The sequence below is a fragment of the Apostichopus japonicus genome, chromosome 21 (genome assembly GCF_037975245.1).
Source record: "Apostichopus japonicus isolate 1M-3 chromosome 21, ASM3797524v1, whole genome shotgun sequence".
Lineage (NCBI taxonomy): Eukaryota > Metazoa > Echinodermata > Holothuroidea > Aspidochirotida > Stichopodidae > Apostichopus > Apostichopus japonicus.
The window spans coordinates 12,523,338-12,546,920 of NC_092581.1; the positions used below are offsets into that span (position 1 = coordinate 12,523,338).

At 36.7% G+C, this 23,583-nt stretch overlaps 2 protein-coding genes across 2 annotated transcripts; one reads left to right on the forward strand and one right to left on the reverse strand.

Annotated features, from left to right (window-relative positions):
* Nucleotides 1-1,315: 1,315 nt before the first annotated feature.
* On the forward strand, nucleotides 1,316-10,319 carry LOC139962605 (myophilin-like). The gene is made up of 5 exons (XM_071962742.1): nucleotides 1,316-1,479; nucleotides 5,348-5,469; nucleotides 6,740-6,809; nucleotides 7,515-7,652; nucleotides 8,944-10,319. Exons 1-5 carry the CDS (start codon nucleotides 1,417-1,419, stop codon nucleotides 9,136-9,138), a joined length of 588 nt encoding a protein of 195 aa, XP_071818843.1. The 5' UTR covers nucleotides 1,316-1,416; the 3' UTR covers nucleotides 9,139-10,319.
* Nucleotides 9,809-19,187, reverse strand: LOC139962604 (high-affinity lysophosphatidic acid receptor-like). The gene has a single exon (XM_071962741.1). It carries the CDS (start codon nucleotides 18,253-18,255, stop codon nucleotides 16,975-16,977), a length of 1,281 nt encoding a protein of 426 aa, XP_071818842.1. The 5' UTR covers nucleotides 18,256-19,187; the 3' UTR covers nucleotides 9,809-16,974.
* Between the last annotated feature and the right edge of the window lie 4,396 nt (nucleotides 19,188-23,583).

A 23,583-nucleotide genomic window follows, 5' to 3' on the forward strand; every position in this document is an offset into this window, starting at 1 on the left:
TCTCTTTCTTCTTTTCCCTTCCTTCCTCTCCTCCTCTTTTTTCCCCTCTTTTTTCCTTTTTTCTTCTCCTTTTTTTTCTCTCCTCTTTTTCTTACCCGGGGGCGCGCGTCCCCAACGCCCCCCCCTGGATACGCACCTGATATATTCTTTTGGAAGAAAAGAAAAAATGTCACTTGAACCTCAGACCTTAATGTGTTATATAAGTTTATAGTGACAACCCAGCTATCATAAGTTGTCAAAAATGAGGGTTTTTATCCACTTCCCAAATAACCTTTTTTTTGTTTGTTACAAAAGTACAAGTCAAAGGACATGCCCGTGCATAACCTCTGCATCTGACCTCTAAATTAATGCCCTCTGAAAATCGTTTTGTCCAATATATCCTTCCCTTCTAAGCTTACAAGTATACCATTAGTCGTATAGACTGCAATCACTCTTTTTCTTTTTAGCCTTCATCATACACTGCCAGGAATGTTAACACCAGCTGTTTCCAGACTACTCTTTCCTAAAGACATAGCTTACAGTCTATGCATTCCATTTGAATTAAGTCATTCCAGGTTGATTCCCCATTTTTATTCCTTCCCAATTCATCCATCCCATCCATCCGTCCAATATTGTTTACGCCGATTTTTATAATCCAGAAGAATACCCACAATTCCCTCGATTCTTTTGCCACGTACGAGCGCATACCACAAGTTTTTTGCATGTCAGTATTAAGTTTCAGTTTTATACCATGCATAGGCAAGTATTAATCAACTGTACTGTAAAGCATCGACAATAATATTAACCTTCTACGAGTCTATATTACAAATTTTTCAACCATGGACTCTCCCAGCAACTCTTCCTTGTTACTATGGGGATGCATCCAGTATATAAAACATCCACAAAGTTTATTTCTGCAAATATGTTGTCATTCTCTGGCATTTTCTCCCCCTCTCTTTCTCTCTCTCTCTCTCCCTTGCTGGTTTTAATTTGGTTTTTTCTTAATGTAATGCTCGGTCTACTGTTCATATTAAGCTCTTGACTCGAGTATCCCAATATGGTATGGTATGTTTGCACCCGACACCTTTCTTCCTCTCCCCAGTGCCAGCTTCATCCTACTTTTAGCATCTGACATCATCTCAAGTTCATGTCTAAGCATCAAACTCGCTTATCGAATAGACACATACATTTGGCTTATCCCTGTCGGAAGGCAGAGTGTCATCCGATTGGTCAGAAGGATGTGAATATTCATGTAGTCAAACAGGATGGCGATTTGTGGGGGAGTCGAATTGTTAGACGTGGGAGGCAGGCTCTTGGAGTTTCCTTGGGAGGATTTAAGGCTATCGGCAGAGTTTGGAAGGTCCACTCTTGGTTTGGTACCCCCTGAATACATTTGGCTCTTTTCCACTGGACATCATACAGAAACACTAATACAAAATGGGTGACGATTGTGCAAATAACCCGCAAGCAATGGGCATGTCTAGGGGAATCCAAAGTAAGGTAAGAATTTTGTTTTTACTATTTATTTGAAATTTTGTAAATTTTGGTTAAATATTATTATAATTAAAAGTCAAACTCCATTTCTGCTTGAAGTTTGAAGAATATCTATGTCAATATTTTCCATTATTTTCATGCAATTGGGAGGAGAAAAAAAGAAAGATATCATAAACATGATGAATGTGTAAATAATCTTATAAACTTCCCTTTTAATTTCATAAGATTTTTTGGGGTGTCTGTATAGGGATGTAAATCAGTTGAAATCTTTTTCTTTATTTTTTTTTTTTCTCCATCGAATGGGGTTTTAGTTATTGTACCAGAAGGAAATTAGCTTGATAAGCTTTAATGTCTACAATTTTTTTAATTTTGTAAAGCAGACAGTTTGGCCAATTCTACCCAGTATTTCATTGAAGATAAATCATGTGGCATATTTATCCAACTAAAACACCAAACAAGATTTCTTCACTAACCAAACGCTTAATTGAATACAGAAATAATTACATCCATATGAGTTTAACAATTGGTTTCTCCAGGAGATGTTTCCAATTTCCTATTTCTGATTGCTGTTTTTTTTTGGAGGGGGGGGGGTGCATCTTTATGGCAGAGAATATCAACCAACCAGCAACACAAAATAGATGGGAAAAATTACTAAACGTTGAATAAGAAATAAAATGGTTTGACTGGAGGGTTTGACTGGAGTGAGGAAGAAAGGAGCAAAATAACGTTTTTTCATACTGTGGCCCAAAAAGGATCTTTGAAATAGAATTAAATTTATAGAAAATTCCAAACTTTGACATCAAAGTTTCTCAAATTTATATAGAAATTTTTTAACTTTTTATCTCGAGTTTCAACTTTTTTATCTCAAGAACCCAAACTCATTGGCAAAAACAATTTTAAGAAACTTTTTATAGCTGGCATTAAAATTATTTCATGTTGAAGAATAAACAAAGTCCCTTCTAGACTGGGTCGTCAAATATCTTTGAATTACTAAATAAGTATGTGAGGTGCAAAACAAATCAGTTCAAAATGTATGCAGCAGCTTTGTTTAATGGCATTAATTTTATAAGAAATGTTGAAAATTTCAAGAAATTCTGTCAAAATATTGAAGAGAGTCCAGGAAAGTAAATTTCAAACCATAGCCTTTCAATATATACATTCCTTTACAACAGATTTGCCTATATACAGGTAGACATAGGCTGTAGTGGCCTGTACCTACAGACAGAAAGAATCTTAAGTATGAAAATGTTACCCAAATTCACAGTGTGCATCATAAGATTAAATTATTAACTATAACTGAAAAGAAAATTTCTTACAAACAAGATGTTAATTGTTGTAAAAAGTAGATTAATATCTGGACCACTTTTTATCTATTTATCCCTGCCTGGATATATTATTTGGACCTTTTTTATGTGCATAAATTATATCTAGATCCAACGTTGCCTGTACTATTTGCAATGGTACAGTATACAGGTGATGTAAGTAACCTAATATAGACAAAATTCAGTATTAATCTTAAATTTCATAGGTTTGTCCCTTTTGTATATCTTTAATAATAAATTCAAAAGCACTTTTATCACAATGTATCTGTCCTTGTACTGTAATACATGGGAACACTTAAACCAAGGTTAAATTAAGTATAGGCGGAATTATAGTGTCCAGATGATAAATTTCTTGTTGTTTATAAAAAAAAAAAAATCAAGTGTGAATCTTGTAAAATGTGAATTCTATTATAATTCTTTGTAGCATAAAACAGAATTTAGATCATAACTTATAGATAATGGAAATGAAAATTCCAGAAATTTAGAATGTCTTCTTCCTTTATATTAATATTGTATTACTTTATAAATTAGGGACACATTGTGATTTAAAGAAGTAGAACTACCAAAACTTTCTCAAAGTTTTGACAAGACTCCACAAAAAAAAAAAAAAAAAAAAAAACCTATAAAATAGCAACCTCTGGACCAGATTACTACTCTACTAACCTTGTTTCACCAATTACAAATTAACAGCATGCAATGACCTCAAAAGTAGCCTATTGGCTAGCTTTAATTAATGTCCAGTTTGGATGAAGCAATGACCTTAAATATTGCATGGCGAAAGAAAGAAGTCACCGCCTGAGGGTCGACCTTCTCACTAGTCAATTTCACTGCCAATGTTAATTGTATCATACCGTCTTTCCCCCCAACATACCGACACTTTAAAGCTGCCACTGGTATGCGCCAAGAATGGCTGGTATGCTATGACTCCCTCTATCACCATTCGCACCCATTTAAGGCATCTATCCTATACTGTATGTTAGAGATTGATATCAGGATTGCCTCAGCACCTGTTATTAATTCTGTAGACCTTGCTATGTACAGTATGTGTAGTACAGTGTATGTACAGTATGTGTAGGACAGCATAGGACAGTGTAGTACAGTGTATACAGTATGTGTAGGACAGTGTAGGACTGTAGTATAGTGTATGTACAGTATGTGTAGGACAGCATAGGACAGTGTAGTACAGTGTATACAGTATGTGTAGGACAGTGTAGGACTGTAGTAGAGTGTATGTACAGTAGGTGTAGGACACATGTAACAGTCTGGTTCCTTTCTTTCTTTTTTTATTCTAATTTTTTTTTTTTTTTGGTAAACAAATTGTTTTGCCATATTGCCATATATAGGCTATAATTGATTTTTTTTCTTTTTGCTGGTGTGGGTATGAGAAGTTGGGAGTTTCCTAAAGAATGTTTGGAATTTCTAATGATAAACAGAATAAGGAGGGGACTTGTGAAAGTTATAAGGCACATAGTAACACCAGTAGGGATACATGATAGGAATTGTTGCATTTTAAACATTGAGTGGTAGAGTATGGACTGTATAGATGAGTCAATGATGGAGGCAGTACTGATATTAAATTTGAATTTCTCGATTTTCTCATTAAAAGAAAACTTTATCATAAATTCAACTTTGATTCATTGGTGGTCATCATTAACGTTTTCAGTACTAAGGTGACTTAAGTTACTACATATCTATATTATGATATATGACAAAGAATAATTCAGTTTTTTTTTAAATCTCTTGAGTAAAGATGAAGCTAGTTTTGAAATGTTTGATAATTAATACAAAGAAAAATTCTATATACTATAGCAACAGTAATTTGCAAATGTAAGGTAGGTGATTTAATTGTTTGTCTTGTTTATTTCTTATTTATTAATTACATCTGTAATTATTAATTTAATTTTTAACCATTCCATCGTGTCTTAAATAAGGTTTGTTTCCTATGAACACCAGGTTGATAACCAACACTTTTTAGTTAATAACAGGTTCTACTCAGATTTACATTTGCAGATCCAGAGAGAGGGACCCATTTTTCCAGAGAGGGGGGACCGCATGGGCCCCCTTTTCTACTACTTTTTTTTGCGGTTTTAAAAAATTAAATTGCAATATAATTTTGCTCAAAACAAAATAGTAGAATAATTTAGCTCCCTTTGCCGTTGGACATTCTGTAAGTTGTACAATGTTTTCTTGTTGCATGCATATGCTAATTCATTCGAAATTTCAGTATCTAATGATGATTGTCTCTCTACTGAGGAGGGGCACAGAGAGAGGGGGTAGAGAGAGAAGGGAGGGGGTAACTGGGGGAGAAGGGGAAAGTGGAGTGGAGGGAAGGAGGGCATGCAGTATGGGGTTGAGCACATAGACGATGAACAACCAACAGTAGGAGAGGGAAAGATGGGGCAGAGAAATGGCCTGTGCACTCCTCTGCTGATTTCATACACAGGATATATTATGAATCATATTCACTAATTAATATGCAGAGAAACTGTTAACAAACTATATGAATCAATATGTCAATTAGGCTGACCTGAAATAATTTTGGCACACCGCAGCTCGAAGGCAAAAGAAGCGAGGCTCTCGAAGCCGACTGCAGGAACTTCATCAGCCACGTCACAGGGGAAGCAGTAGAGGGAGAAAAGTTTGACGCACTTAAGGATGGAGTCCTTCTTTGTAAGTAAGTCATCCCTCCATATTTTATTATTATTTTTTTTTCTTTCTTTAAACTACACTATAGATAGAAAATTAAGTTTGCTAATCAAATTCAGGTGGTACTGAAAAATATAACAACTTTAATTTATGGAGAACCGTCTGTTTAAAAACAGCCGAGGTTCATCAACTAAAGTGACTGGACGGTATAGTCTAATACGCAGACGATGAGGTATGTTCGGCTTGATAAATTATAGCTTCAAATTTGTTTACAAAAGACCTGGTCACTATTGAATTGTCATCTATTCAAGGTGCTCTGTCCCCTTATCTGCAACTTTAAAGAGGTCATGTATCTCCATTGAGTAATATTAGAATTGATAGAAACAAGGGATTGAGATTAACATCAAGGCCAGAACAATGAGGTAGACGACAATTAAGTCATCATCATTCAAAGTTTAAACCCTAAAGGGGCATTCCAGAGATTTAACATTTTAAGTTAAAGTGGCAACATTTTGAAAAGAGAAATATAGCTTTAGACTAACATTTAGCACTTCAATTCATCTATTTTCTTGGACAATTGACATATCAAAACTAATATTCTGCCTAAAAGTCAGAGCCTCAAGTTGAAGGCCACTCCCAAGTTGGGGGTTCTGGAGTCATCCTCCCCACCTTCACCCAACTTCCCAGAAAAAGTCAAATTATTTCAAATTTTGTATGTGATCAGCATTCCTTGTATGCACAGGCATTATCAAGTTGGCTAAATGTTTGGTGGTTTTCCATTTTTTTTTGGGGGGGGGGGTATTGTTTCTTTTACTGCTTATACAATGAATTAGTATAATAGATCGTGGTTTGGGCTTTTTCTAAATCCTTACCTAAAATATTTTTACATGGCTTCATTTCTGTCTAATATTCTGTGAATTGTATATCTCTTATGTTTTAGAAAACTACAGAAAATGGTTAGAGCAAATTGTTTTTCAATTTTTTGTCAGCAGTATTTTCTGTTGAATTTTTATGAAGTTTCAACATTACCTACTGCTGTACAATAGGTAACCATCAATACAGCAAGAATAGATTTAACCAACAGCTTCCCCACCCCCCACACCCCCTGGGGTCCTGCTCCAAATATTTTAATTTGGCTCAAGTCTTCCTATATATACCCTGCAAAGCCAGCTAAAAGTGTTATTATTATACAACATAATCATTTGAAATTCAAGAAAAGGCAAATTCTATATTGTGCAAGCAAACAAAGAAAACTATTAATTATTATTACTGTAACAATGGTTTTTCTTTATACACAGGGCCTTGAATTGTATTGTTCCAGGATCTGTTCCCAAAATCGAAAATGCCTCCAAAAACAAGTTTGCCAAGGTAAGTACCCCTGAGTTGTGGATCGTATGAGCCTTTATCAGGCCATGTACAGCCACACCTGATACAGACTGTAGAAGTGAACCATATTGTAGATGTTAAAAGTACATTTACATTATTAAGCAAACCCTGTACGTATTGCAATGGGAATGGCACAGTGGATCCAGTGGCTTAACGATGAACCTGGCTCCTGGCCCAAAGGGGCCCCCTATAAGGAGGTCCAAGCAAGTGCAAATGCAAGAATTGTTAAAAGGGAGTGGGGAGGGACCAGTAGGTCATGTAGGTGCAAAACACTACTTGATACTATTCAAGCGGAGCGCCACCATCGGTTGGCGCGGAGCGTACCACAATTTTTTTTTTCCTAGATCGTCGGAAAAGACACTTCCCGGGCGTTTTAAGTTGCATTTACACATCGGTTATTTTGAGATCTCATGTCTTAGGATTTTGACTTTCAATAATTTCAGTAATGCATCAGTATAGCGGGGGCCCCCTTTTGGTCGGTGCCCCCGGCTCAGCACGGTATGAGCCCATAGGAGTTACGCTACTGCGTGGTTCAAAAGATGCAATAGTAACATTCACAACGTTAACGTCAGAAATATGTTTATAGCTAATGGAGGCATGGTACTATATTAATTTCTATTGTTTTTTTCTCTCTTTTTTATCCGTTCTGTCTTCATATTTATATCCTCTCTTGTGATTTTGCCACAGCGCGCTAACATTGAGGCATTCGTCCAGGGATTGACGAAGGCCGGAGTCAAGGGGACAGAATTGTTCCAGGTCAACGATCTTTACGAGAACAAGAACTTAGCCCAAGTTGCCCTGGGAATCACTGCTCTTGGCAGATTAGTAAGTATTTGCAGACAATATCTGCATAAGAACTTACAAACAACTTTAATAGTTATATTTTTATACGTAATTCAATTAATACTGTATTTTGTTATGAATCTGTAACTCAGTGCTGGGGGGAGTGGGGGGGGGATAGAGGTTATGCAAAAGTATAGGGGAGGAGTAAAGGATGGGAACAGAGAGGAAGGGTTAGAGGGAAGAAGCCAGAAAGCAGGAAGGGGAGTTGGGGAGAAAGGGGAAGAGGGGATAGAAGGGAATAGGGGGAGCAGTGTGACGGTGGGCAGTAGGAGGTTTGAGACGGAGAAGATATATTACCAAAAGTAAAGAAGGGGAGTACAGGGGAGGAGGGGAAGAGAGAAAGGGGTAGAGGGGGGAGGGGAATAGAGAGAATGGGGAATGTGGAGAGGAGGGCAGTAGTGCATTGAGGGCAGAGGAGATAAATGACCAAAGTATGGAAGGTGAGGAGGCGAGGAACAGACAAAGCCCCCAAGGGGTATACAGAGGAAAGAGTAGAGGTGAGGAGGGGGAAGTAGGGGGTGCAGGGCAGAAGAGAAGGATGCCCAATGTAAACAACTGTTTTCAACTTTACAATTATATCAGAACAGACTCTTCATGACCAGGCTGTTTTAATAGTCAACTTGAGTCATGATGTCCATGATAAGTTTCGCAAACAACACACACAGTTTCCCTTCCCGTTGCATTATCAATGAGCGAAATATCAGATGAACTTGGACAAACATGCAAATGGAAACCACACTATGTACAGCATTAGATCACTGAAAGCAACAGACTACTCACAGCTATGGAGAGCCAAAAATGACAAAAACAGGATGCCTTTTGACACTCACCTGGTAACTAGATTGCCTGACCAGTAACATGATTGCTTTGAGATGCCATCACTGCTATGCTTGGTTTCTCTGTGATTCAGTATAACCGAAACGCTTTGCCCTCATGGCCCCCCATAGAAAGTTGGAGCACGATGTATCAGCTGGAGGGAGTAACCAAGGAAACCAAATTAATGGAAAGCTTCAGTGAGCAAAAGTTTGGCCCTAGAGCATTTCATTAAATGTCATAAGCACTTTTGGCAGAGGAAGGGGGGGGAGACAGTTTAGGGATCAAATTATTCATAACATCTCAACCACTCCCTCACACATCCCCCTCCCCTCACCCCCGCTCCACTCCTTCCTTCCCCAGACCCGTACCACCTGCGATCATATTCCACACCATTAAATTATGAAATAATTATAATAAATTTAAAAAAGTGGATGTCTTGCTTTGTTTGTTTACACAGGCACAGAAGCAAGAAGGATATTCAGGCCCAATTCTTGGATCTAAGGAAGCCACAGAAAACAAACGTGAATTCAGCCAAGAACAGATGGATGCTGGGAAACATATAACAGGTTTACAGATGGGTAGCAACAAAGGTGCCACCCAATCGGGCATGGGAATCGGTCGTCCTCGCCAGGTCAACCCAGACGGTAAATAAATCAATTTATATAAGAAGACAACAACAAGAACAAACCAGATGCTACAGACTTGCCTCATTCTCGATTCTTCCTATGATGCTGACCCGGTTTGTTTTCCCCCCGTCGTTTTTAAGTGTCCGAAAAATTATGCAATTCCCGACAGAGAGGAGAGACCGTCCCTTCACAAAAGTAACATTTCTCCGAGCATCCTGAATGTCAGAACACGTCTAAACCAGTGTTTTCCACCTTCAACGCCACCGCAGAATTAAGAGAGAAGGCTGGACGAGTCCATCATCCCTGTCATGTTCCATCTGGAACCAAGCCAAGGGTCATCCTTAATTCTTTCTTTGTAGTTTGGATTTCTCAAATCTTTTTTAATTTTGCAACTGCATCAGAAACAAAAATGTTAAAGTATTAAAGGTCGCCGGATTATAACTAAATGTTGGTCAATTAGGTTAATTTTCACTGGTTGTTATTTCATTTTTTGTCATTGTTTTACTCTGTATTTAATTAAGCTGTGTCTCTGCACGGCATAAATATATTTGTACTATAAAATGCACTGAAATCTTTTTTTTTTATGTTAGGCAGAGTGGATATCAATTTATCTATATCTCGTTCTGTTCTTTTTATCATCAAGTATAAACTAAAGAAAATAAAGATCTTGTGCCTGTTTTATGAATTGTTGAACACTTTTTTTCTTGTTCTTTTTTTATTGCTTTAATAATTTGCCATGCCTTTATTCTGATAAATTTGTCACAGATCACAAACAGATGTAATGCTGCATTAATTAACACTGATTGCTTTTTAGTTATTTTTTTGCACTTGAAAAATCAAAGCCCAGGTCAATGTAAATAGTTCATCGGCTGTATGTTCGACATATTTACACCTCCCATGAGAAAATTTAAAGGGACTGGATGTTATGCAATTTTGATACAGTTTGTATGCAAAGGAACAAGATAATTTGGAATAACTGCAAAATAATTAACATAAAATCTTACATCTTTGATAAGAAATGTATTCCTAGATAAAAGGCCAATCAGAATCTTGCAATTTTGAAAGAAGATGAAATTTTTGTTTGACCCATGGTTTTGGCAAATAAAAACAAGAACAATGTGTGCATGCCTTTGTTTTATGTCATTGTCATTTTTGACCAATCACTAATTGCTTTTTGATATTACAAGTACCAATCGCTCAAACCCAAGCTTCTCTTTTGTTTTATTTCTCAGGGTCTGAATATTGCCGAGTCATTTTTGTGGGAGGAGGGTGATGGTGGGGGGGGTGGGGAAGCTTCGGGTTGAATTGGGTAAATTTATCTTGAAAATTTCAACTTTTTCATCTAAAACAGTCCCAAAGTATTGAAACCACAATTAACATCACCATTGTACACTTTTGTCGCACCAAATTGCATCTGAGGGCATTCAGCAATAGAAAATTTTCCAAAGGGGAGGGGACCCCCTCCCCTTACACCCCTCCCCCATATCACTCTAATGCCACTTTGGCCCCTCCCAAACAAAGGCCCTGGATCCGCCAGTGGATATAGATAAAATAGATAATATAATAGATAATAGGAAATAAACAATCATTTTCAGACAAGACTATTGTAAATGGTCCTGAATAACATATAGGTAGGTAACCACAAATATAAACTGCTAACCAAACAGTACAGTAGATAACTTTTAAAGGTTCTTTGAAACTCTCCAAAAGAAAATGCTGGATTTTTCTTACCTCTTTTTTAAAGACGAAGAACACCGAGATTGTAAAGTGTATATAACTTCTTTGTTGCTATCCGTCAGTATTAAAACACTTGGTTTGATGGGTTGAAGAAAGCACACATGGAACCATCGTAGATTTGGAAAGTGGGGTGGGCGAAGAGTGTTCCATCTGGTGGGCTTCGGTGGGTGTTGTGGGACAATGACTTCAAGGGACTGAGACATATGTAACTTGAAGTTGAGGAGGGGAGGGGGGGGCAAACAAAAAAGATAACCTCAAAAGTTTTCTTAATTTTCTAAAACAACATGGCACTATTTGATGATTTTTTTTATAACATCAATAGTAAATTCTAAATTGGATAAAAGAAAATGGGTTCTTTTTCATCAAAAGGGACTTTTGAGATTCTAAATTTAACTGGGTGTCAGTGCACCCTCCCCATCCCCTCCTCCCCCAACCCCGGCTCTTTTTGTATGTTTTGTACAGTACTAAAATGCTAAAAATTGATATATATGTGGAGTTTATATATATTGAGACATATACTAGTGTATAGTCGAGGGGGAGATATGCAGTATGATGAACAGGGACTTGTATTATAATATTGACAGAATTTCAACCAGAAGAAATTAATACCAGAATAATTTTATACAGAGTGAAAGGTAGTTATTATTATTATTATTATCATTATTATGTAAAGTTGAGCAATCTTTCTTTAGTATGAAAAACTTAACTTGGGGTGTGCCAAGAGACACAGGCCAGAATATGGGGTGGGGAGGGGGGGAGGTTGATTGGGAGAGAGCGAAGTTCATCAAATTAAAAACATCAATCCCTTTACTAATAAGATGGATGGTAGTAGGATCACCTCCAAAAAAATAATAATAATAATAATAATTATAATAATAAAAAATAAATAAATAAATTTAAAAAAAAAATTGATCATCTCCAGACAATTGACCAGCTTGGAAATTTCAGACAGGTCAACTGCATGATCGACCCAGGAGATAATGGGCGAAGGATCACTGTTTGATGATGTATGGAATATAGTGTTGTAGTAGCAGCAAATTTGTACATATGCCACACCACAAAGAATGTCATAAAGACAGTTTTGACAAAATTTCAACGGTAAATAAGTACAAGTTCTACTATGTTGTGATTTCACTTGAATACAATTTATACAAATACAAAAATATGATACCAGATATATTTAAATCAGTTGAAGGAGAAAAACAAAAAAGTACTAAAAAATATAGTGCATGACATTAAAAGAATACCCAAAAATTGTGTCAAGGTCATGCTGGATTAATTGCAAGTTACTATAGGCAATAATTATCACTAAAGCCAGAAATATAGTACAGTGTTAGAATGCACAATTATTAAATATAACCCGACAGGTTGTCGAAACATGTTCAGTTTTCAAACTGACCAACCATCAATTAAAACCTCATAAGTTTACTTGGCAAATTAAATAATGTAAAATTCTCTGCCACCAGTTGGCCATTGATTAAATTGCCATTTAAACATTTGGCCAAGTTTAAAGGGTGTGAAGACTCGCGCAAAATGAAACGTCTAATGCCGGTAATCTGACCTAGTTTCGAATGAGGTGTAACAGAAGTGTTAGACACCACCATCGATCCCAGAAAATACACACCCGGCTTGCAACCATCGGTAATTAGACACTAGTGTACAGTCAGTACATACAGCTCAGCTCCGGTCAATACACACAGCACAGTGTACAAAACGATACAGCGATGGACATCTCTGGTCCAGCTAAAGATAACAAGGTATCACGTTTCATTACTGTCTTCATTTTGTAGCGACAAGAAGAAAACGTCATAAGCAACGGAAAGTTCACTTTTTCAGAGCGCAGCACGCGGTTTGGGGCGAGTCTTCAATGCCTTTAAGTACCCCACAGTAAAACATACACATTGTTACAATGAATTGATTCATCTTCACATAGATTAAATTAAAACATAGATTAAAATGCTACATCTTTCGAGGGGGGGAGGGGGCATTGTTTTGTCACAATTTTGAATTTCATGCAAAAATTAAAATTTTGATAACGCAAAAAATCTGTTTTGTGTTCCATAGAGCTGCCTAATATTTTCTCATGATGTACACTTTACCCATGTGCTTTTGCACTTCCAAACTTTTAGCTCCCTCCCTAAATGGTTTGCCTCTTCCCCCCCTCGCCCCCACCCCCCTCAAAAAAATGTTGTCACCTTCCCTACCAGCAGATGTGAGTTGATTCATGTTCATTAGCGAAAAAACAATGTCTCTGATGATAGTTAAAACAAAAAAATAGAAAACAAAATTTCAAAACAAAATCAAGTTGCAGATATAATTAGCACTGTATAACAATAGGTGAGTTGAAGTATATATATTGCACTAGAGTTTGTTACAGAAAAGACCATTGGTATACAAATGAACACATCATGTATGGTGACCCAATGAACTGGCTGAATTGGTTACTTCTGAAACTGAGATGATCAATCTATATATATATATATATGAGTTGCAGCAGGCATACAAACAAGGTATACAACCAGGAGATACTGAAAATACTGACAAAAAATATGTGAAATTAGAAGTACCTTTCATTTTGCTCTGTGATATTTGATTCTTCATAGTTACTTCTGTAACTGAGATGATCAATCTATATATATATATATATGAGTTGCAGCAGGCAAACAAACAAGGTATACAGCCAAGAGATACTGAAAATACTGACAAAAAATATGTGAAATTAGAAGTACCTTTCATTTTGCTCTGTGATAGTTGATTCTTCACTTTTTATGCAAAACTGTTTTTCCAAACAACCTTGTGCTAGAACACAAGGTTACAATCTTTTAATTTAAATCTACCAAATTATCCCCTTTTTTCCTCCAAACTTATCACCAAATACATTATTCCAATAATTCTGATTTTCTAACGAAACAAGAATATACACACACATATTTGTATATATATGTATATATAGATACATATAGATATATATAGGCCCAGGTTCGAATCCCGGTGGAGGGTGGAAGTTTATTCACTGCTTTGGATTTTCCAGCTCTCTACAATTCAATTACATATATATATATATATATATATATATATTCATTTGCCATTGTCTTTATTTCCATTTCATTTAACAGAGTCTGTTCAAAGTATCTCTTTCGAGATCCGGCTTTAGGAATCACAAATGATTTCGAGTTGGTTAGCATCATGTTTGATTTCTAGAGTAAGGCTAAATATGTCACCAAAACAGAACTAGCATTGTTGATACAAGGTGACAAACCCCTACAGTGGAATTACGACCTTCCTAATACCGGTTTCGAACCACTGGACGTACAATCAGCGTCCATAGCCTAGTGGTTAGGGTGTCCGTATATAAAGCGGGAGGCTCGGGTTCAATTATCTATAGATATACAGTAAATATGCGTGTGCGCTTTATGTTTACATTATTATCACAGACACCCAGTTAGGACATTTCTTTTTAACTGTACTTTCATATCTCACTTCAAACCACATGTACTGACAGTACTATGAGCAGTATGAATACTGTTCATACTCCCAGTACGAGTGCTTTGAAGCATGATATTTATGTACAGTATAGATTGGTATTAGCACTGGGAAATTGTCCCAACTGGATAAATTCAACACTACTGAAGGAGCAAACTGAATATTCATTAAAATATATATTAACATATTACCAAATTTCATGAAAAATGTTAATAACGATTGGTATTACTGATATTAAAATGTTTTGAGAAAAATTATATAGATCTGTTCAAAACACCTCACCAGCAAATAGCAAAACATGCATGTACTATAAACCATACAGCTCTTTACAAATTTGAGTAAAGCTAGAGGATTTGACTCACAACAATGCTTTTTTTTTAGATTTGACTGAATCTGGTGGCAAACAAAAGAAGTGAGATGAAGTGTTCAAAATGAGGAGCTTGAACTACCTTTAACCTCCGTTTTTTTATGTGGTCATATTGACTACAGAAAGCGCAAGATTAGCCGTAATCACTAACGTAAAATGGCACGAATAGATCGTAACCGTTCATTTGAGTGGCTGTCGAGGTACATGCTTCTTGGTAATTACTGACAATTTCTTGCAAATTTGGACAGCAGGCAGACCTCAATTTTTGAAGGGCAAAGTCAAAAACTTCTTTGAAACGCTAAAATTTCAAGTTTGAGTTTAATTTTGTCAAAAAAATTAGTAAGAAATTCATGTCGCACTGCTTGGTATCTGAACAAACTTTTTGTCAACCTGTGTTTGTTAACTATTAAAATTGAACCAGGTTGGAGTTCAAGCCTCAAGATTCACAATCATGGCTAAGGTTTTGAAAAAAAAAACAATCTCGCGAAAAAACACTCTAAAACAGTCTTAGTTTGATCATTATCGATGCTAGCATCAGTGAGTAAATCCTCTGTGATTCATGAAACTAAAAAAAAAACACAAGAGATGATGACGCCATTAATTAGATAAAATCAATGCAAATAGCTGCTTATTATGAAACAAACAGGTCACAGAATGAATTTTAATGAACCAGCGACAGCTGTCAAGATAAAGCAAATAAAAAAGAAATTATGAGATGATAAATCGAGATACCGAAAGAGCCAACCAAATTCAAGAGATCAGATAAAGTTACCACCCCCCCCCCCCGACAGGTATGGACTGACGCTAGGTAATCTGATATTTTAAAAACAATCGATGCCACATATTGTATCAAGAAAAGGATTGATGTGTTGCTAATATCTCTGACATCTGTCCAAAATAGGCTTTTAGGAGATGAACGATTTCATGTAAATTCAAGGGTTTATACCAGTATATAGCTATCTTGGATAAACAAACATTTAACACTTTATACAATTTAAGTAGCTTTGGGGGGAATTTCAGCTGCACATGTTTAGCAATGTAAATTCGCCTTCATATAAAGTTGCCCACAGGCCTGTTAATAACAAAACGTAAATAAAAAGTTAAAAAAAAAATCTGATTCCGAGAGATAAACATTGACTTTAAAATGCAGATAGGGATTATTAAAAGTTAGTATAAATACGTAAAGCCCAAATTCTACCAGAGTAGAGCACTAAGTACAAAACAAAAGTGTCAAATATCTTTGGTTTGTTTGTATCACTTTTAAGCTTTCATAATTATTGAAATGAAAATCCAAGCAACTGGTTGGAATGAATAGCTGTAAGTTTTATAACCGGATAACACTTGTAAAGTTACTATAAATACTTGTGCAGTAGTTTGCAAGGGAATAATTGATCCAGCATTATTATTACAAAAATTTATACAACACTAGCTTAGAAACAGAACAACATAGTATTCAGTGGCACTTTACGACCTAACACTACGGCAAATTACACGATAAAAGCGGCAGAGAACACACCTGTGTGTCTCTAAATTCTTTTTAAACAAATTGAAAATATCGGTGTTTTTTATCCTTACTGTAGTTGGAATTTTATTCCATTCCCGTGGAATCAGAACTTGGGCCACAAAACATGTAAGCAATTGATCCTTTTTTATCTTTAACTAATTTATTCGTCATATGCGGTCAAATTTTGTTGGATATGCATGGATGCTTTGTAGTATTATCGAAAAAATCAAACTAATCTAGACATATTTACATATAATTATTTTCAAAGTTTATCTTTGATATTACCTGCAAGATTCCTTTTCTATTGGACTACAATAATTACCACAAAAGTCATTCTTTAAAGGTAAACTCCAAAGTCCAAACTATATATACAGTTAGCACTACGGTACAGTATGTAGCTACAGTAAGGTCGACCATTCCCCCCTAAACTAGACTTTTAACAAGAGTTAAAAAAGATGAATTTTTTGCACAGGTCTACAAATAAATAATTTTAAAAACTAATAAAAATAATAGCCAGTCTAGACATTGACATTAGTGTACATATCTTACAGTTTGAATAAAAAATGGCAGCCACTTTGTGGTGGTTATTTTAGATATTTACACATGACATCGAGAGAGGTTCTTAAGCTGTGTGATCTGTCTTCTTAACCCCCCCCCCCCCGACGATGACAATGGCCAATATGGCAATCTCTGTCGATCGGTCCCAGTTTGATTAGATCATTTAAATTACCTCGTTAAAACAAACAATGCAGACTTAATACCGCCACATTATCAGACGGCTGAGGACTGTTCAATCTCATTGCACTCGTATATTGCACTCGGTCGGATGCGCCTCCTGGCCCTGCCAGGGAGGTGAGGCAAGAGTTTACACGTCTTTGGCATGAGTTCGTAGCAGGCTTCTCGGAATTTCTTGATCCTCCAACAATATATGATGGGGTTGAACGCCGAATTGAGGTACGTCAACCAGACCAGTATCGTCCACAAGAGCGAATCCATCGCGTTCTCCGTCTTGCCGAAACACAGGTACATCGAGCCGACCGTGTACGGGGCCCAGCAGAAGACGTAGACGATGAACAATAAGAGAATGGTAGTGAAAGCCCTGGTCTTGAAACTCATGTCCACGTTCACCCGAGACGGTCTGTGATGCACGCCGGCTAACCCGAGCTTTGTCGCCTGGCTGATGCTCAGAGTCTTCGGATGGTTCTCGACGCGAAGCGAGTTCTTACGAACGGTGTTCAAAATGTATAAATATGAAAAAGACATGGCGATGAAAGGGATGAAGAATATGGAGGATAAAGCGAAAATGATGTAGAGCTTGTTCCAGATGGTCAAGGGATACTCGACTCGACACTGAGGGTAACCCTCTGCGAAGGTGTCGGATATCAGTGGAGGGAAAGCCACCACCAGACTGCAGAACCACGAGAAGGCGATCAGCAACTTCGCTTTGTACGGGTTTAATTTGTCCTTCCTCCTCACTATGATGAAGTACCGATCTACGGATATCGACGCCAGAATCAAAATGGCTTCCATCATGAAGAGAATGTACAGGAACGCTGTCAACTTGCAGAGGTACTCCCCGAAGATCCACAGTCCCTTAATCAGCGTGACCAGCGCGAAGGGCATGCAAGTGACCGAGACCATTATGTCGGCGAAGGCTAGATTGGCGAGGAGGAGATTGATGGCCGACCGCATGGCCGGCTTGCGATAGACGATCAAACACACGATGCTGTTACCGAACGTGCTGATGACGATCATCGCGACCATGAGCGAGGCCAGTAGGATGACGGCAACGTTGCTGAGGTCGGGCAAACTCTCGGGTGGAGGAGGAGGCGATGAAGATATCTCGGTCGGCAAGGGCATCGTCCGAGAACTCGTATTCCGACCGGCCGAAGATGCCAACCACGTGACGGTAGTTGTTTTCACAATCGACGAAAGCAAGGGAGTCGGCGAAGGGGTAAGGACATTTTCGGGAATGACGATTAATGGCGAGCAACCGACCAACTGGAAAAGAAATGGCGACAATCGTGCGAAGAGGTGTCTTCCTAAAGACATGTTTCAGGTATGAAATCCTGAAGCAAACTTCTTTCTCACATTGGCATCAAAAGAGTTGGGAAAGATTTGGGTATATCCTGAACATCCTTGCAATAAAATTTCTTGAATCCAACCGTCAAGAGTCTCGGAGGAAGTCTATTGCACACTGAAATGGCGAGGAATTTTGAGATTCTTTCCCTCGCTGAATCCTTTTCGCAAGATTAACAATTTCACGCAGGAATCCTGTGTCTATTTAAGGACCAGATCCAATTAGAAAAAATAACATTGAGGAGTTTCCCTCATGAGAAACCCAGCCGATTTGCTTTGTTCCTCCTTATAGCAAGTTTCCTCATACTCTGCTCAAATCACCTCAGGGGATGAAAATGTCAACAAAGAAGTTAATCAGATATTTTGAATGTTCATATTTATCTGTTTACAAGCTTTCAAACATCCTGTGGTTTCCGTAGCGACTGGTTCTTACAAGATATACGGATAACGAACCTCCGCTAACAGAGATGAAGAACACGCTTCTTAATGTTTCCCAAGCGGGTGAGAATGGTAAAATTGTTTACGTTTCATGATTTGCTATTTAATCAAAATTCTGCGCTCAGAGAAAATCAATGTCGTCCAAGGAGTCCGTACCACAATTGTAAACGACTGCATTCTTATCCCTAGAAACTCATATCCCAAAGTCGCAACGATTGGTTTTAACATCTATGCAATCTTTTTCAAATACCGAGGGCTGATAAGCTCGATATCCTTCCATGCATCTCAAATTGTTGAATAATACCCGAAGGTTGCATCTCAGAGGCCATTTTGTCGAAGATATAACCTCTCCTTTCGAGACACACAAAGAAGGAAACCAATCAATTTTGAAGTGTCATAGAATCGAGATAATAGACAGCTAAATATATATATGTATATGTATACATGTGTGTGTGTGTGTGTGTGTGTGTATGGCAAATGCCATACACAAGCACCGAGAAATGAAACTTAATTCAAATTCAATCGGGAAGTAGAACTCATGCTGGAAAAATAAAAAGTTGTTTAAAACCTTCTTTGCAGCGAAGATAAAAAAAAAGAAGGAGAAAACATCATAAAAGATCCATTATTTACTGTTTGTCTTGGTTCAATGTCTGCCTTCAGGTATGGACGTTTGCTGATTAAAGACTTCGGCAGGGTGTAATAATTTACGGTAGAAAATCCACAAGGGCTTTCTCAAGACCGGAGGAGAATCAGTTTTGTAGCTTTATCTGTGGTGAGAAGAAAAAAAACAAGAAGTAGGAAAACAGATAAATTGGCAATCTTGACCATGGATTTGACATATTTCCATACATGTTTATGAAAAGATTTCTCAAAGATTTCATCAAATGGTTTATAATAATCGCTGTTCTTCTACTGTAGTACATATCTGTTCCTGGTTTTATTCATTGTTCTTAATATTTCTTTTGCTATTCTTGTTTCAGCCTCTTTAAAGACCTACTTATTATTGGCTCCAATTACAGCACGCTATTGCTTGGAAAGTTTTAACAAGGACAAAATAGTACAACAAATTGCTTCTATTTTTCCTTTCTATTTGTTTCTCTTTTGTAAAACTTGTAAAACCAGTTTTATTAATTATATATATTTTATTATTATTTATTTTATGGTGTTTATTTAAAATCAGAAGACAATCTTAAATATATTTCTTGTGGGATATTATAGGTTACCTTTATTAGATTCATATTCAGTTATAAACTCATTTTTTTTTTTAAACAAATTAAGGAGTGTCAATTTTTGCTAGCATATATTGACAATTAACCACATGCTATTGTTACACTGCCATGAATGACCTCGCCAATTATTTTTCACATTTTATTGAATGACGGAATAATGGTCAAATTAATGGAAAAAAGCTTGAGGATTAAAAAATATGACCAAACACAAATTTATACAGTATATAAATGGAAAATCCATATATATATATTTATGCACATGACTTGTCAATAGGTTTGAGCATACTGTACTTGATATATTTAATGCTTTGAACAGTTCATTTGCATAAATGTAAAAATAACTGAACATTTTGCGTCCTTGAAATTTTCCAAAATAGGTTTGTAAAGTATTTCATCCAAAGAAGGTCATCTACTTAGGATTGTTTCATTTGTGACAATAGTTTTAAGTAAACATATTTCCTCAGGTTAGTTTGAACTTTTTAGATTTTGTTTTTTTGGGGGGTGGGGATGGGGGGGGTTAGAAACCTATTTGGAACACTGATTGGTGACTTGGTGACTATTCATGAAAGTGGGTGTGACTATGTAAAAATGAGTTCAATGTTAATAAAGTGCTGTAAATAAGTAATTAAGCAATGTACAGTATGTGTCTAATTAAGCATGATTATTTGTGTAGTTTTGGGCACTTGACAAGTCTGTATTTGTTTATTGTTTGTAAAATTGTTGATGTTTGTGTTTGCACAACCTTTAAATATACATGCCAAACTTTCAATATAGGAGAGAGAACACATGAGTACTCAACATATTGGTGAGCAATGTGTTTCATTGTTGTGACCCTTTTCTGTCTTTTTGGCTAAGATCATGTGTAGCATTATGCTCCCCTTCTAGCTGGGGTTGTGATACACAGCTGACGATGATCACACAGTCACAGTCTCAATGGGACTGGGGTCGACAGCGGACCAGTTCGGACCATTCATAACTGCACTGGTATCATGTACAGTTGAGTGACTTAGATATATTAGTTAGTTTCGCACAGCTGCTTGTAACTGTCTTGGGTTTTATCCTGAGCCTACCGATATTTAAGGCATTAATCCCATACTGTCCATATTGATGTACCTAGGTCTACCTACTGTTCTCCCTACACTAATATCGTTCCCAACTATTTTCTACATATCTGCAATTAAAAAATTGGTCGCTTGTACGCTTAGAACTACAGTACCTGCAAGGAAATATCAATTAAGGTAGTTATTACTTCTTTACTTGTACAGTACTAAGTAAATTTAAACACAATTAACTTACTTGATATGAGCAGTTTGTATACAGTAGGTTGCCTTCTACAGTATATTGCCCCTAAATTATCAGCCCACTCATTCAATTTCACTCCTGTTGGCTCCACTAGGCTCAGTAGCTATTCAATCATGTTTATGAGATGATATGTACTGTACTCCGGTACACTATATTATTTAGCAGCCAGGAAAAGGCTGCCTAGCGGAACAAAGAAATTCAACCTACAGTCAATTATAGTCCTGTACAGATTGGTGTACTCATTAGGTCCATAATCCTGTACAGTTTCTGAACTGTGAAGCCCTCTAAGTTGTACCTAGTTCTAACTTACTAAATTTAAACATGTATAATTAACTAACTTCGATAAGTGCTTCAGTTTGTAAAGGTTTCCTTTCTATTATTTTGCCTAGAGCTAAATTATCAGCCCACTCATTCAAATTCCCTCCTGTGGTCTCCACCAGGCTCACTGCTCATTCAATGATGTACTGTACTTACTGTATGAAAGGATATGTATTTTGTCCACTATATTATCCATACAAAAGCAATATAATTTCAACTGATGCAAATTACTGTCTTAAAGTATTAAAACTGAAACATTACCAAACTGTGTACAAGTACCATACTATTAAACATCACTACATCTGCTTGATTTTTTAACAGAGAATTTATAAAGAATTATACTATATATAGTGTGCACAACAAAGACCGAAAATCTCAAATCCGAAGGTATAGGCTTCCACATGCGGTACTGTTTAAGCCAACCTGTCAATCTGTTACTGTATGCAAGTCTCATACCGTTCTTTCGTGCTATTTATTCAGTTTCTAAATCCAACCGATCCTGTTTTCCTTCTGTTTTTCATTTCACTAAGCTCACTAACCGTAACTGAATATATATGTCTGCGTACTGCCAACAGTCATTTAAATGAGAATACATAACGGCACATTCATACTTCATAGTGAAAATCTGCACTCGACGTTACAATTGAGAGAAACTCAGACCAGGTTGCCGTGCACGATAAACAATAAATAGTTCTATTAATGAAGAAAAAATTGAAAACTATATTATATGACACCTTAAAAACACTTGACAAATCCTGTTGCAAACATTACCACATTTCAAAATATCTCTCTGAATTTTTTTTTTAAAAGTCAAAAGGTTTTTACCTGAGAGGGCATTTAAAACGATGAACTGGTTAGAGTATATATTTCTGTGTTTTCCTAGAGTTGATCTTTTCCATGTTAATACATAATGTACAACCGAGTCGCTAGCAACACAGAACCACTGTACTTTGTGCCGTTAACTGACAGGTTGCAGTAGACTTCAGGTCTTTACCAAAATGTCACGTTCCAATTATATTAACTTCCCAACCGTTTGCTCGTCTCTATGGGGAAAATGTGAACGGGAGACTTGTGGAGCTTTTCTTCTTCCAAACGCATAATTAAGGCTGTCAGTGGGGATTGAGTATGGCATCATAATACTACCACATATATATATATGGAAAAAGCGTGGGCTAATTAAAATCAATATGGAAGAAAAGTAAAGATATGAGTCTATGATTTGTTAAAATACGGCAGCTATCTCTGACGGAGAAGGGATTTTTTACAAAGGGAAAAGGAATCTGCAAAGTTGTCTGTTGTTGTTTTTATCTCTTTTTACCTTTTTTATTTAATTGTTTGATCTATGGTTTTTTGAGAGGGAAGGAAAATTTTACCTACACGTCACCTATGACTATGTGACGTACGTTGCAAAGGAATTGGCAAACGATTTGAATAATTTGGAATAAATAATTACTTCTAAATATGAGATGTGGTGTAGAAATTCAGGCTATTAACCGGTGCTGTGGCCGGGTGGATAAAGGCAGGTGGCATCTGAAACAATTAGGCTTAACAATCTGGGGTTTCCGACCAGGTCATAGTAAGGTGGGTTTTTCATCCCAAGAGCAATCTACAGTTTTCCCATCTGAAATGACTTTCTAAATTGAAAAGACTCCAAATTTGAGTTAAAAATGTTTGAATTGGAAGCCACCCGACGTGAAAGTTGTAATCCATAAGCCCTGGCGGGTTTCTCCAACATTTGTGGTCTCTGAAGCATCGTAAAACTTTACCGATGTGTATATTATTATTACTATTATTATTAGATGCTAGTAGATTTTTGCCATTTGCCAGTAAAAATTCAATTTTTAATTTTCAAATTAATTTTCTGCCAGTTGCCATTAAGAACATGAAAACATGCTTTTAAGTAAAGAACAAAACATGAAAACATGATAAGTCAGTGAGTGAGTTTGAAAGATTTCCACACCTGACATAAGTCCCACATTTAAATATTATTAAAATATTAAATATTATTATTAAA